This window comes from Salvelinus fontinalis, unplaced genomic scaffold (assembly GCF_029448725.1).
Source record: "Salvelinus fontinalis isolate EN_2023a unplaced genomic scaffold, ASM2944872v1 scaffold_0142, whole genome shotgun sequence".
In the NCBI taxonomy this organism is placed as follows: domain Eukaryota; kingdom Metazoa; phylum Chordata; class Actinopteri; order Salmoniformes; family Salmonidae; genus Salvelinus; species Salvelinus fontinalis.
The window spans coordinates 85,001-100,000 of record NW_026600351.1 but is presented as its reverse complement, the minus strand read 5'-3'; the positions used below and the strand labels follow the sequence as shown (position 1 = coordinate 100,000).

Here is a 15,000-nt window from a genome sequence, read left to right as displayed (position 1 = left end):
TTATATCAGCTCATAGTAAACAGTAGGACAGTGGGTTATATCAGCTCATAGTGGGTTATATCAGCTCATAGTAAACAGTAGGACAGTGGGTTATATCAGCTCATAGTAAACAGTAGGACAGTGGGTTATATCAGCTCATAGTAAACAGTAGGACAGTGGGTTATATCAGCTCATAGTGGGTTATATCAGCTCATAGTAAACAGTAGGACAGTGGGTTATATCAGCTCATAGTAAACAGTAGGACAGTGGGTTATATCAGCTCATAGTAAACAGTAGGACAGTGGGTTATATCAGCTCATAGTAAACAGTAGGACAGTGGGTTATATCACCTCATAGTAAACAGTAGGACAGTGGGTAATATCACCTCATAGTAAACAATAGGACAGTGGGTTATATCAGCTCATAGTAAACAGTAGGACAGTGGGTTATATCAGCTCATAGTAAGTAGGACAGTAGGACAGTGGGTTATATCAGCTCATAGTAAGTAGGACAGTAGGACAGTGGGTTATATCAGCTCATAGTAAGTAGGACAGTAGGACGGTGTGTTATATCAGCTCATAGTAAACAGTAGGACAGTGGGTTATATCAGCTCATAGTAAACAGTAGGACAGTGGGTTATATCAGCTCATAGTAAACAGTAGGACAGTGTGTTATATCAGCTCATAGTAAACAGTAGGACAGTGGGTTATATCAGCTCATAGTGGGTTATATCAGCTCATAGTAAACAGTAGGACAGTGGGTTATATCAGCTCATAGTGGGTTATATCAGCTCATAGTAAACAGTAGGACAGTGTGTTATATCAGCTCATAGTAAACAGTAGGACAGTGTGTTATATCAGCTCATAGTAAACAGTAGGACAGTGGGTTATATCAGCTCATAGTAAACAGTAGGACAGTGGGTTATATCAGCTCATAGTAAACAGTAGGACAGTGGGTTATATCACCTCATAGTGGGTTATATCAGCTCATAGTAAACAGTAGGACAGTGGGTTATATCAGCTCATAGTAAACAGTAGGACAGTGGGTTATATCACCTCATAGTGGGTTATATCAGCTCATAGTAAACAGTAGGACAGTGGGTTATATCAGCTCATAGTAAACAGTAGGACAGTGGGTTATATCAGCTCATAGTGGGTTATATCAGCTCATAGTAAACAGTAGGACAGTGTGTTATATCAGCTCATAGTAAACAGTAGGACAGTGTGTTATATCAGCTCATAGTAAACAGTAGGACAGTGGGTTATATCAGCTCATAGTAAACAGTAGGACAGTGGGTTATATCAGCTCATAGTAAACAGTAGGACAGTGGGTTATATCACCTCATAGTGGGTTATATCAGCTCATAGTAAACAGTAGGACAGTGGGTTATATCAGCTCATAGTAAACAGTAGGACAGTGGGTTATATCAGCTCATAGTAAACAGTAGGACAGTGGGTTATATCAGCTCATAGTAAACAGTAGGACAGTGGGTTATATCACCTCATAGTAAACAGTAGGACAGTGGGTTATATCAGCTCATAGTGGGTTATATCAGCTCATAGTAAACAGTAGGACAGTGGGTTATATCACCTCATAGTAAACAGTAGGACAGTGGGTTATATCAGCTCATAGTAAACAGTAGGACAGTGGGTTATATCAGCTCATAGTAAACAGTAGGACAGTGGGTTATATCACCTCATAGTAAACAGTAGGACAGTGGGTTATATCAGCTCATAGTAAACAGTAGGACAGTGGGTTATATCAGCTCATAGTAAACAGTAGGACAGTGGGTTATATCACCTCATAGTGGGTTATATCAGCTCATAGTAAACAGTAGGACAGTGGGTTATATCAGCTCATAGTAAACAGTAGGACAGTGTGTTATATCAGCTCATAGTAAACAGTAGGACAGTGGGTTATATCACCTCATAGTAAACAGTAGGACAGTGGGTTATATCAGCTCATAGTAAACAGTAGGACAGTGGGTAATATCAGGTCATAGTGGGTTATATCAGCTCATAGTAAACAGTAGGACAGTGGGTAATATCAGCTCATAGTAAACAGTAGGACAGTGGGTAATATCAGGTCATAGTGGGTTATATCAGCTCATAGTAAACAGTAGGACAGTGGGTTATATCAGCTCATAGTAAACAGTAGGACAGTGGGTAATATCAGGTCATAGTGTGTTATATCAGCTCATAGTAAACAGTAGGACAGTGGGTTATATCACCTCATAGTAAACAGTAGGACAGTGGGTTATATCAGCTCATAGTAAACAGTAGGACAGTGGGTTATATCAGCTCATAGTAAACAGTAGGACAGTGGGTTATATCACCTCATAGTGGGTTATATCAGCTCATAGTAAACAGTAGGACAGTGGGTTATATCAGCTCATAGTAAACAGTAGGACAGTGTGTTATATCAGCTCATAGTAAACAGTAGGACAGTGGGTTATATCACCTCATAGTAAACAGTAGGACAGTGGGTTATATCAGCTCATAGTAAACAGTAGGACAGTGGGTTATATCAGCTCATAGTAAACAGTAGGACAGTGGGTAATATCAGGTCATAGTGGGTTATATCAGCTCATAGTAAACAGTAGGACAGTGGGTAATATCACCTCATAGTAAACAATAGGACAGTGGGTTATATCAGCTCATAGTAAACAGTAGGACAGTGGGTAATATCACCTCATAGTAAACAATAGGACAGTGGGTTATATCAGCTCATAGTAAACAATAGGACAGTGGGTTATATCACCTCATAGTAAACAGTAGGACAGTGGGTTATATCAGCTCATAGTAAACAGTAGGACAGTGGGTTATATCAGCTCATAGTAAACAGTAGGACAGTGGGTTATATCAGCTCATAGTAAACAGTAGGACAGTGGGTTATATCACCTCATAGTAAACAGTAGGACAGTGGGTTATATCACCTCATAGTAAACAGTAGGACGGTGTGGGTGGCTATGTGCTGTTTTCAGTGTCCTACTCCAGGGATCCCCAACCTGCGGCCCACCAGTGGTTTTATTTGCCCCCCCATTGTTGGACATAAAAGACTGTAACAGCAGGAAATCAGCTCCAAGTGATTTTAATTTAAGAAATCTGTTCCATAGTATTCCTACGCATAATAGAGAGATGTGATTGCATACAAATGTAAGCCAGGTTTGAAATGATTGTTTTATGCAAACATTATACTGTATCTGTTTAGGCTTCTTGCGGTCAATTTGCAGTCTTTAAATGATTTGCAGTTGTGTTCCGCCCCCCCCCCCCCACCGACCATCCGCTCAAGATCAAATCGGCCCACGGCTCAATGTAGTTGTATGATCCATGTCCCACTCAGTGTTGGTTATCCAGGAAGGAAACAACTTGGTTTTGGTTAAAGCCTCTGGTAGGATGTTCAGCCAACCATCTGCTGCGCTCTTCTACTAATGATGTTTATCTAATGGATGTTTATCTAATGGATGTTTATCTAATGGATGTTTATCTAATGGATGTTTATCTAAAAAGATGTTTATCTAATGGATGTTTATCTAAAAAGATGTTTATCTAATGGATGTTTATCTAATGGATGTTTATCTAAAAAGATCTAATGGATGTTTATCTAATGGATGTTTATCTAATAGATGTTTATCTAATGGATGTTTATCTAATGGATGTTTATCTAATGGATGTTTATCTAAAAAGATGTTTATCTAATGGATGTTTATCTAAAATGATGTTTATCTAATGATGTTTATCTAATGGATGTTTATCTAATGTATGTTTATCTAATGGATGTTTATCTAATGTATGTTTATCTAGTGGATGTTTATCTAATAGATGTTTATCTAATAGATGTTTATCTAATGGATGTTTATCTTCAATGTGGAGAATTAAAACAGAAGGATTTAGAATTGGAGATGTATGTGTGAGTCCAAAATGGCACCCTATTCCCTACATAGTGCACTACTTTAGACCAGAGCCCTATGGCACCCTATTCCCTACATAGTGCGCTACTTTTGGATGGAGCAGGAAATCAGGGATTGAGAGGGGGTGGGTGGGTTGGAGGGAGGGAGAGGATTAATGTGGTGTTGGTTGGTTAGGCACAGGGTGCCTCAGTCACCAGACGTCACCTTGCATGCTGGGGTTGTCTTTCATAACAACGAGCGGGGGGATGCTCCAGTTAGCTTCTGCAACTAGGAAGTGTTTTTGCCCTTCAATTGCAGTTCAGTATACAGTGTGTCCTGTGTAGAGAAGTGTCTTCCATTGGGCTAGACTATAGTGATTACGTGGTCTCTAACAACATACAGTACATGCAGATGATACGTGTCCTAGGATAGGAGGACCTGTGACGATAACTACAAAATAACTACAAAAGTAACTACAAAGTAATTAGCATCAGTGTGACGTCCGTTGTTTGGCATCCAATGTTAACATGTTGACTACTTTCTTGTTGTGGACCATGATTTGCCTCTCTCACCTTGGCCTCCCTCCTCTCCAGAGTGTCCGTACCACAAGCCCCTGGGTTTGGAGGCTGGCTCAGTCAGACCAGACCAGATCAGCTGTTCCAACGAGGACCAGTACACTGGCTGGTTCTCCTCCTGGCTCCCCAGCAATGCCAGACTCAACAACCAGGGCTTTGGGTGAGTCCCCTGCCCCATCCTCTCCCTCAGGACCAACCCCTGGTAGGGCCTCTATCTCCCCCTCCCTGTAACTGTAAAGGAGGACATTGGGTGAGTCCCCTGCCTCATCCTCTCCCTCAGGACCAACCCCTGGTAGGGCCTCTATCTCCCCCTCCCTGTAACTGTAAAGGAGGACATTGGGTGAGTCCCCTGCCCCATCCTCTCCCTCAGGACCAACCCCTGGTAGGGCCTCTATCTCCCCCTCCCTGTAACTGTAAAGGAGGACATTGGGTGAGTCCCCTGCCCCATCCTCTCCCTCAGGACCAACCCCTGGTAGGGCCTCTATCTCCCCCTCCCTGTAACTGTAAAGGAGGACATTGGCTCAATCAGTAACCTCAGTGTTCCCTTGGGAAATAGCTCTTCTGACCTCATTGGTAAAATAATGGTCCCCCTCCAGGTCATTGTTTTTGCCTAGGCTTTAGCTCAGCGGGCTAACATAGTTTCCCCTCCAGGTGTGCATGGCTGTCTAAGTTCCAGGACAACAGCCAGTGGTTGCAGATTGACCTGAAGGAGGTGATGGTGGTGTCTGGTATCCTGACCCAGGGGCGCTGTGACGCTGACGAATGGATCACCAAGTACAGCGTCCAGTACCGCACCGACCAGAATCTCAACTGGATCTACTACAAGGACCAGACGGGGAACAACAGGGTGGGTCCATCCTACCTTTACCTTTTAAATGTACTCATTGACAAGATGTTGTTATTCAGAGCGACTCACAGTCAATAAATACTGTAACAAAACTTTTTTACTTTTTACAATCATAACTTAATTCATAGTTATACATCAATACATGGTTCGTTATGACATCACAAGGTTTACACATGTAATAATGTGGAAGACAGTCTTGGGATTTATACATACAGTATATCAAAATCAACCCTTCTCATCAGATCCCATATTTCTTTAGTTCTGTAGCAGTTTAGTAAAAGGTGTTCTAAAGTCTAGTCCTGCTTGGTGAGGCAGGATGTCTGGCAGGAGGATTCTCCATCTGTGTTACTGCATGGTGGTCTGTGTTGTCGCTCCTCCTCACACTGTTACTGCAAGGTGGTCTGTGTTGGTTCTCCTCCTCACACTGTTACTGCATGGTGGTCTGTGTTGGTTCTCCTTCTCACACGGCTCCGTGTCTCTCCTCAGGTGTTCTACGGGAACTCGGACCGCTCCTCCTCGGTTCAGAACCTCCTGCGTCCTCCCATGGTAACTCGCTACATCCGTTTACTCCCTCTGGGCTGGCACACACGTATCGCCATCCGCATGGAGCTGCTGCTCTGCATGAGCAAGTGTACCTGATTCTGTCTGTCCTGACGACCAGGGTCACACTCAGCAGGGTACAACACCGTGGAACGTTCAGACAGAAAATGTAATGATTAGAACTAACATGATTCTACATGAATACACAGTCATATTGGTTCTACACAATATATTTCTATGTGAAGGTCCTGTAATGATACACCATCCTGAACAGGCCCAAGGAGAGCCCTGGTCGTTCCCCTGGTCGTTCCCCTGGCTGTTCCCTATGCCAAAGTGGAATCTACTGCTCTGGAAATCTTTGTTTCCTTTCCTTCCCCAAAACGGTTAAGTAATATCACTCTCCCAGGAATTGGTTTTATGTGTGAAAAGGTCCATTCTGTTTTCAGATCAGATGTGTTACAACAGTTTTATTTATGATAATTTTTTTACAATGAACAAAAAGGGGTGGATGGCCAGTTGTTTCCACTTGGGTGAGGAAGAGGAGATAAATACATGCTTATGAACCGAGAAACCCAGAGAAATTGGGGATGATTATGTGATGAGGAAAGCTCGGAGAAAGAGAACACTACCAGTCCTGTGGTTAACTGGATGTTGTGTACTGTACTGTGCTGTGTTGTGTTGTGTACTGTACTGTGTTGTGTGTGTGGATTCTGATGTAGTTTGTGACAGTGATGTAGAGAGTCCAGTGGAGGTATCGTTCGTTGCTTGTTTTATTGTATTCATTTAAAGTTGACCAAAACCAGTTCCTGAAATAAAGACAAACTCTTGTACCTTCTTGTTTTGGAGTATCATTGAACAATATTCCTGTGTAATCCTCTGATGTCCAGTTTCAAATACAACTAGAGGAATCTCCACTTGTGATGTGTGAAACCCTTTTCCTGATCCCCAAAAACAATTCATGCCAGTTAACAGGGTAGATCCATGTGGTTTTAATTCTTATTTAGTCAGTGACCAAATATATAAATAATGCTGTTTATGTGTGATGTCATGCAAATCAAATCCTGTGGTTAAATGTTAAACAAACAACCGGAAGTGATTTATAATTCAGGATCTGGATAATCTCGAATTTAGGATCATCTCAAGCTGATTTGTGTTTTCCTGTGACGGCGTGAAGGATTGTTCACTTCAAACCGCCACGAAACCGCCGTTAGAAATGATATAACAATGAGTTAACATAAACTGCAGGTGTGGGCTATTTGAGTTTAGACATTAGTGGGATAGCCTGGTGGTCCCAGATCGAGCTAAAGAGCACAAACAGATCGGGGGACCACCAGGCAAAATTAAAGGGGATCTTAAACCCAATATAATGAAATCGCACCGTAAAGATTTCATGATATTTGCGGCAACTGGTCCTTGGAGTCTTTTTGCCACAGAACCCCTGGAATACATTCTGTTCTATTGGACACAGAACCCCTGGAAGACATTCTGTTCTATTGGACACAGAACTATGGTTACGACAAGGACAAGGACGCGACACAGACAACGAGAGAAAAGTGGAACTGAAGTTCAATGCTGAAACGGATCTTTTCAAACTGAAAAAGCATGTATTCAAACTGGACGTTACAATGACAGGTGACGGCCCTAAGCACTTCAATCAGAACGTTACTGTCAACTGGTAGTGTAAAACTGAATGTTAAATTAAAACATTACTGTCAACTGGTAGTGTAAAACTGAATTGTTAAATTAAAACGTTACTGTCAACTGTTAGTGTAAAACTGAATGTTAAATTAAAACATTACTGTCAACTGTTAGTGTAAAACTGAATGTTAAATTATAACGTTACTGTCAACTGTTAGTGTAAAACTGAATGTTAAATTAAAACATTACTGTCAACTGTTAGTGTAAAACTGAATGTTAAATCAAAACGTTACTGTCAACTGTTAGTGTAAAACTGAATGTTAAATCAAAACATTACTGTCAACTGGTAGTGTAAAACTGAATGTTAAATTAAAATGTTATTAAAATGTTGTGGAAATATATGAAGGAGAACAATCCACTGGATCACCTGATACACACAGTGCATGTTGGTGTTATTAACACGTCTCCATGGAACATCACATGTTCAGTCGGTGCAGATTGTTTGGAACTGGACTGGAGGGCCAGTCTGGGGCTTTGAGGGGAGACGCCATATTTCTGAGGGGCAGGCTGGGGCTTTGAGGGGAGACGCCATCTTTCTGAGGGGCAGTCTGGGGCTTTGAGGGGAGACGCCATCTTTCTGAGGGGCAGGCTGGGGCTTTGAGGGGAGACGCCATATTTCTGAGGGGCAGGCTGGGGCTTTGAGGGGAGACGCCATATTTCTGAGGGGCAGGCTGGGGCTTTGAGGGGAGACGCCATCTTTCTGAGGGGCAGTCTGGGGCTTTGAGGGGAGACGCCATCTTTCTGAGGGGCAGGCTGGGGCTTTGAGGGGAGACGCCATATTTCTGAGGGGCAGGCTGGGGCTTTGAGGGGAGACGCCATCTTTCTGAGGGGCAGGCTGGGGCTTTGAGGGGAGACGCCATCTTTCTGAGGGGCAGCCTGGGGCTTTGAGGGGAGACGCCATCTTTCTGAGGGGCAGCCTGGGGCTTTGAGGGGAGACGCCATATTTCTGAGGGGCAGGCTGGGGCTTTGAGGGGAGACGCCATATTTCTGAGGGGCAGGCTGGGGCTTTGAGGGGAGACGCCATATTTCTGAGGGGCAGGCTGGGGCTTTGAGGGGAGACGCCATATTTCTGAGGGCCAGTCTGGGGCTTTGAGGGGAGACGCCATATTTCTGAGGGGCAGCCTGGGGCTTTGAGGGGAGACGCCATCTTTCTGAGGGGCAGCCTGGGGCTTTGAGGGGAGACGCCATCTTTCTGAGGGGCAGCCTGGGGCTTTGAGGGGAGACGCCGTCTTTCTGAGGGGCAGCCTGGGGCTTTGAGGGGAGACGCCGTCTTTCTGAGTGGCAGCCTGGGGCTTTGAGGGGAGACGCCATCTTTCTGAGGGGCAGCCTGGGGCTTTGAGGGGAGAGGACATCTTTCTGAGGGGCAGCCTGGGGCTTTGAGGGGAGACGCCATCTTTCTGAGGGGCAGCCTGGGGCTTTGAGGGGAGACGCCATCTTTCTGAGGGGCAGCCTGGGGCTTTGAGGGGAGACGCCATCTTTCTGAGGGGCAGCCTGGGGCTTTGAGGGGAGACGCCGTCTTTCTGAGGGGCAGCCTGGGGCTTTGAGGGGAGACGCCGTCTTTCTGAGTGGCAGCCTGGGGCTTTGAGGGGAGACGCCATCTTTCTGAGGGGCAGCCTGGGGCTTTGAGGGGAGAGGACATCTTTCTGAGGGGCAGCCTGGGGCTTTGAGGGGAGACGCCGTCTTTCTGAGGGGCAGCCTGGGGCTTTGAGGGGAGACGCCGTCTTTCTGAGGGGCAGCCTGGGGCTTTGAGGGGAGACGCCATCTTTCTGAGGGGCAGCCTGGGGCTTTGAGGGGAGACGCCATCTTTCTGAGGGGCAGCCTGGGGCTTTGAGGGGAGACGCCATCTTTCTGAGGGGCAGCCTGGGGCTTTGAGGGGAGACGCCATCTTTCTGAGGGGCAGTCTGGGGCTTTGAGGGGAGACGCCATCTTTCTGAGGGGCAGCCTGGGGCTTTGAGGGGAGATGCCGTCTTTCTGAGGGGCAGCCTGGGGCTTTGAGGGGAGACGCCGTCTTTCTGAGGGGCAACCTGGGGCTTTGAGGGGAGACGCCATCTTTCTGAGGGGCAGCCTGGGGCTTTGAGGGGAGACGCCGTCTTTCTGAGGGGCAGCCTGGGGCTTTGAGGGGAGACGCCGTCTTTCTGAGGGGCAGCCTGGGGCTTTGAGGGGAGATGCCGTCTTTCTGAGGGGCAGCCTGGGGCTTTGAGGGGAGACGCCATCTTTCTGAGGGGCAGCCTGGGGCTTTGAGGGGAGACGCCATCTTTCTGAAGGGGCAGCCTGGGGCTTTGAGGGGAGACGCCATCTTTCTGAGGGGCAGTCTGGGACAAAGTCAGAGTGGTGTGCTCAGGAGGTGTATGTTTGCTTGCGCACGGTGTGCCGGTGTGTGTGCTTGCGCACGGTGTGCCGGTGTGTGTGCGTGCGCACGTGTGTGTGTGTGGTGTGTGGTGTGTGTACATGTGTGTGTGTGCGCGTGCGTGTGTGTGTATACTTCTTCTTATTGTTACTTTGTCCTTGATGTTCACACTATGTACTGTAGATTAATGACTAGCCAGGGCTAAAGATATCCATGACATTCATTGTGCAAATATCAGAAAGTTAAGCCTACGTATTTTACCCTTTAAAGCCAACAGCACAAACTGGTATGGTATGGATATCTCTGCTATGGATATCTCTGGTATGGCTATATTTGGTATGACTATCTCTGGTACAGATATCTCTGGTATGGCTGTCTCTGCTATGGCTATCTCTGGCATGGATATCTCTGCTATGGATATCTCCGGCATGGATATCTCTGCTATGGATGTCTCTGGCATGGATATCTCTGCTATGGATATCTCTGGTACGTGCGTTTGTGTGTGTGTATCCTTCATCAGGAAACAACAGGACATCTCAACAGGAATCTCCACATGGTGCCTGAGTCTCTAATAACTAGATCAGCGGGTGTGACTGTCATGGTTACCGTACTGCAGAATGACCCTTTACAACAAACAGTACCTTACAGTACATTCCCATCTGTTTGTGCTAACTGACCATAGACCATATGAGTTGGAGCCAGGCTACACATGTTTGTCAAGATGATGTGGCAAATTATTACCTTTACAAACTTCACAACCTTGAGCCATATAGGTATCTCATTCTTTTATCATACATTATAATATTATATAATTTGTCTTTGTCCATCTGTCGTACATATATCTCCATAACTTTGTGTCAAATCAGATCAAATAAATACATTAAAGAGACAAAGTAAACGGACAGAACAAACAGGCTATACTGTAACAACAATAAATAGAAATTCTGAAAAACCTCCACAATTAAATATTTTGGATGAAATATTGAATTATTATTATATATAGTTAGAATCTCATAATCTTTTTTACATTTCTTTTTCAAGCTCTTGCAATATTACACAATTATTCATTCTACAATACTTATTAAATCTCCATTTAGGCCTACATATCGTTAAATAAAGTCATTTAATTTAAATCAAATAAAATGAATTTCATGAATAATATAATATAATATCAATACAAATTTTATCAAATGTTTGAAGCATCAAAAAAGGTCAGATTTTTACGGCCAGTCAGTCATATAGTCCTGAACTTAGAGAGATAACCTTCCAATCTCTTCAGTCCTAGGTGCGTCTGGCGGCCAGCAGGCGGCAGTAGTGAGAGCCCAGAGTCCTATTCATTAGGGCACACAATTGAAAACGTTTTAAAACGCTTCGCAACGCACCACAAAAAAATAAGCGTTTCTTATTGGACAATAGTCCATCTTGTCCCTCCCTGCTTCAGTCTGTTTTCTTCCGTTTGGTGCCTAATCAACATGACGACCCTTGAGGGCAGAGAGACGTCTCCTCCACAGACATGTTTTTCCCTAGAATGGACATTCAAGTCAATGGGAGGGTAGAATTCTAATTCCATGTTCTCCTCACAGGGCTGTCTCTTTCAGGTCGTTGAGGTTTGGCATCCGTGACCTTGATGGTCTGGTAAAGGTGGGCCCGTTGGCGACCATTTGGTCGGGGTACGGCTGAGCCCCCTCTGCCCTGGCGAGGGCCGCCGCGTGCCAGTTGGACTCAATCTGCCCCTGTATCTGCCCCGGGAGGGGGTAACTCTGCTTCCGGTGGCTCTTAGACTGACCAGAGCTGGAGCTGCTGCTGCTAGGGTGTCCCTGGTGGGATCTACCGTCACCGAAGACTCCCCCTTTAGAGGAGGAGGTGGGGGGGTTGGGGAGGTGCTGGAATCGCAGGTCGGAAGGAGGAGGGGGTTGGCTGGAAGAGGAGGAGGGGGAGAGGTGCAGGAGCCTGCGTAGGGACTTCAGGGGTTGGTTCTAAGGGGAGGCATAGAAAACAATCACCACAAAGCTTGTGAACACTAAGCGGGTACACCAAGCTGGAAAGGAACAATTCAGTTTAGAATTCAGGAAATTCAGGAAGTGAATTGAAAATTCAGTTCAACCAGTAAACATAAATGAAGTGTGATTGTGAATCCACCTGTTTCTCCTGAGGCCAGTCACTGACTCTCTCTCTCTGTCTCCCTCTCTCCCTCTCTCGCTCTCTTTCTCTGTCGCGATCTCGGCTCTGCTCGCGTTCACGATCCTTATCCCGGGAGCGTTCGCGGTTCCTCCTCCGGCTGCCGTGGTGAGAGGAAGACGAGGACGAGGACTTGGCCCCCTTCTGGATAAACAGGTTGTCCTGGCCATCACCAGGAACCTACCATTCCACAACAGAAAAGGTGGGGGAGAGGGGGGGTTAACACTGACACAGAGGTGGAGGAGAGGGGGGGTTAACACTGACACAGAGGTGGGGGAGAGGGGGGTTAACACTGACACAGAGGTGGGGGAGAGGGGGGGTTAACACTGACACAGAGGTGGGGGAGAGGGGGGGTTAACACTGACACAGAGGTAGAGGAGAGGGGGGGTTAACACTGACACAGAGGTGGAGGAGAGGGGGGGTTAACACTGACACAGAGGTGGGGGAGAGGGGGGGTTAACACTGACACAGAGGTGGAGGAGAGGGGGGGTTAACACTGACACAGAGGTGGAGGAGAGGGGGGGGGGGTTAACACTGACACAGAGGTGGGGGAGAGGGGGGTTAACACTGACACAGAGGTGGGTGAGAGGGGGGGTTAACACTGACACAGAGGTGGGGGAGAGGGGGGCTAACACTGACACAGAGGTGGAGGAGAGGGGGGTTAACACTGACACAGAGGTGGGGGAGAGGGGGGGTTAACACTGACACAGAGGTGGGGGAGAGGGGGGGTTAACACTGACACAGAGGTGGAGGAGAGGGGGGGTTAACACTGACACAGAGGTGGGGGAGAGGGGGGTTAACACTGACACAGAGGTGGAGGAGAGGGGGGGTTAACACTGACACAGAGGTGGGGGAGAGGGGGGGGTTAACACTGACACAGAGGTGGGGGAGAGGGGGGGTTAACACTGACACAGAGGTGGGTGAGAGGGATGGTTAACACTGACACAGAGGTGGGGGAGAGGGGGGTTAACACTGACACAGAGGTGGAGGAGAGGGGGGGTTAACACTGACACAGAGGTGGAGGAGAGGGGGGTGTTAACACTGACACAGAGGTGGGGGAGAGGGGGGTTAACACTGACACAGAGGTGGGGGAGAGGGGGGTGTTAACACTGACACAGAGGTGGGGGAGAGGGGGGGTTAACACTGACACAGAGGTGGGGGAGAGGGGGGTTAACACTGACACAGAGGTGGGGGAGAGGGGGGGTTAACACTGACACAGAGGTGGGGGAGAGGGGGGGGTTAACACTGACACAGAGGTGGAGGAGAGGGGGGGTTAACACTGACACAGAGGTGGGGGAGAGGGGGGGTTAACACTGACACAGAGGTGGGGGAGAGGGGGGGGGGTTAACACTGACACAGAGGTGGAGGAGAGGGGGGGTTAACACTGACACAGAGGTGGGGGAGAGGGGGGGTTAACACTGACACAGAGGTGGAGGAGAGGGGGGGTTAACACTGACACAGAGGTGGAGGAGAGGGGGGGTTAACACTGACACAGAGGTGGAGGAGAGGGGGGGTTAACACTGACACAGAGGTGGGGGAGAGGGGGGGGGGTTAACACTGACACAGAGGTGGGGGAGAGGGGGGGTTAACACTGACACAGAGGTGGAGGAGAGGGGGGGTTAACACTGACACAGAGGTGGGGGAGAGGGGGGGGGTTAACACTGACACAGAGGTGGGGGAGAGGGGGGGTTAACACTGACACAGAGGTGGGGGAGAGGGGGGGTTAACACTGACACAGAGGTGGAGGAGAGGGGGGGGTTTAACACTGACACAGAGGTGGAGGAGAGGGGGGGTTAACACTGACACAGAGGTGGAGGAGAGGGGGGGGGTTAACACTGACACAGAGGTGGGGGAGAGGGGGGGTTAACACTGACACAGAGGTGGAGGAGAGGGGGGGTTAACACTGACACAGAGGTGGAGGAGGGGGGGGGGGTTAACACTGACACAGAGGTGGAGGAGAGGGGGGGTTAACACTGACACAGAGGTGGGGGAGAGGGGGGGTTAACACTGACACAGAGGTGGGGGAGAGGGGGGGTTAACACTGACACAGAGGTGGAGGAGAGGGGGGGTTAACACTGACACAGAGGTGGAGGAGGGGGGGGGTTAACACTGACACAGAGGTGGAGGAGAGGGGGGGGTTAACACTGACACAGAGGTGGAGGAGAGGGGGGGGTTAACACTGACACAGAGGTGGAGGAGAGGGGGGGTTAACACTGACACAGAGGTGGGGGAGAGGGGGGGGGTTAACACTGACACAGAGGTGGAGGAGAGGGGGGGTTAACACTGACACAGAGGTGGGGGAGAGGGGGGGTTAACACTGACACAGAGGTGGGGGAGAGGGGGGGTTAACACTGACACAGAGGTGGGGGAGAGGGGGGGTTAACACTGACACAGAGGTGGAGGAGAGGGGGGGTTAACACTGACACAGAGGTGGAGGAGAGGGGGGGTTAACACTGACACAGAGGTGGGGGAGAGGGGGGGTTAACACTGACACAGAGGTGGGGGAGAGGGGGGGTTAACACTGACACAGAGGTGGGGGAGAGGGGGGGTTAACACTGACACAGAGGTGGGGGAGAGGGGGTTAACACTGACACAGAGGTGGGGGAGAGGGGGGTTAACACTGACACAGAGGTGGAGGAGAGGGGGGGTTAACACTGACACAGAGGTGGGGGAGAGGGGGGGGGTTAACACTGACACAGAGGTGGGGGAGAGGGGGGGGGGTTAACACTGACACAGAGGTGGGGGAGAGGGGGGGTTAACACTGACACAGAGGTGGGGGAGAGGGGGGGTTAACACTGACACAGAGGTGGGGGAGAGAGGGGGTTAACACTGACACAGAGGTGGGGGAGAGGGGGGGTTAACACTGACACAGAGGTGGGGGAGAGGGGGGGGGTTAACACTGACACAGAGGTGGGGGAGAGGGGGGGTTAACACTGACACAGAGGTG

The 15,000-nt window shown here is 48.2% G+C and overlaps 2 protein-coding genes and 3 long non-coding RNA genes across 14 annotated transcripts in view; 4 read left to right on the top strand and 1 right to left on the bottom strand.

The window, feature by feature from the left end:
* Positions 1 to 6,660, top strand: part of LOC129843473 (retinoschisin-like) — a 13,261-nt gene extending 6,601 nt beyond the window's left edge. For both annotated transcript variants that reach the window (XM_055912208.1, XM_055912207.1), the window contains 3 exons: positions 4,462 to 4,603; positions 5,095 to 5,290; positions 5,777 to 6,660. In XM_055912208.1, coding sequence (XP_055768183.1) covers positions 4,462 to 4,603; positions 5,095 to 5,290; positions 5,777 to 5,929 — 491 coding nt within the window. In that variant the 3' untranslated portion in view covers positions 5,930 to 6,660. The remainder of the gene's footprint in view (positions 1 to 4,461; positions 4,604 to 5,094; positions 5,291 to 5,776) is intronic.
* Positions 6,661 to 10,645: 3,985 nt separating this feature from the next.
* The window catches only part of LOC129843470 (cyclin-dependent kinase-like 5), an 82,117-nt gene continuing 77,762 nt past the window's right edge, over positions 10,646 to 15,000 (bottom strand). For all 8 annotated transcript variants that reach the window (XM_055912202.1, XM_055912196.1, XM_055912201.1 and 5 more), the window contains 2 exons: positions 12,015 to 12,233; positions 10,646 to 11,851 (listed from right to left, as the gene is read on the bottom strand). In XM_055912202.1, the coding sequence (XP_055768177.1) occupies positions 11,453 to 11,851; positions 12,015 to 12,233 (618 nt within the window). In that variant the 3' untranslated portion in view covers positions 10,646 to 11,452. The remainder of the gene's footprint in view (positions 11,852 to 12,014; positions 12,234 to 15,000) is intronic.
* On the top strand, positions 12,800 to 13,364 carry LOC129843476 (uncharacterized). Of its 2 annotated transcripts, XR_008757861.1 has the most exons (4): positions 12,800 to 12,866; positions 12,901 to 12,969; positions 13,174 to 13,274; positions 13,310 to 13,364. It is a non-coding gene; the product is annotated as an uncharacterized LOC129843476 (long non-coding RNA). The 2 variants fall into 2 exon arrangements; XR_008757862.1 differs by lacking the exons at positions 12,800 to 12,866; positions 12,901 to 12,969 and adding an exon at positions 13,014 to 13,070.
* Positions 13,527 to 13,780, top strand: LOC129843477 (uncharacterized). The gene is made up of 3 exons (XR_008757863.1): positions 13,527 to 13,584; positions 13,622 to 13,689; positions 13,726 to 13,780. It is a non-coding gene; the product is annotated as an uncharacterized LOC129843477 (long non-coding RNA).
* LOC129843475 (uncharacterized) lies at positions 13,813 to 14,058 on the top strand. The gene is made up of 3 exons (XR_008757860.1): positions 13,813 to 13,863; positions 13,900 to 13,967; positions 14,004 to 14,058. It is a non-coding gene; the product is annotated as an uncharacterized LOC129843475 (long non-coding RNA).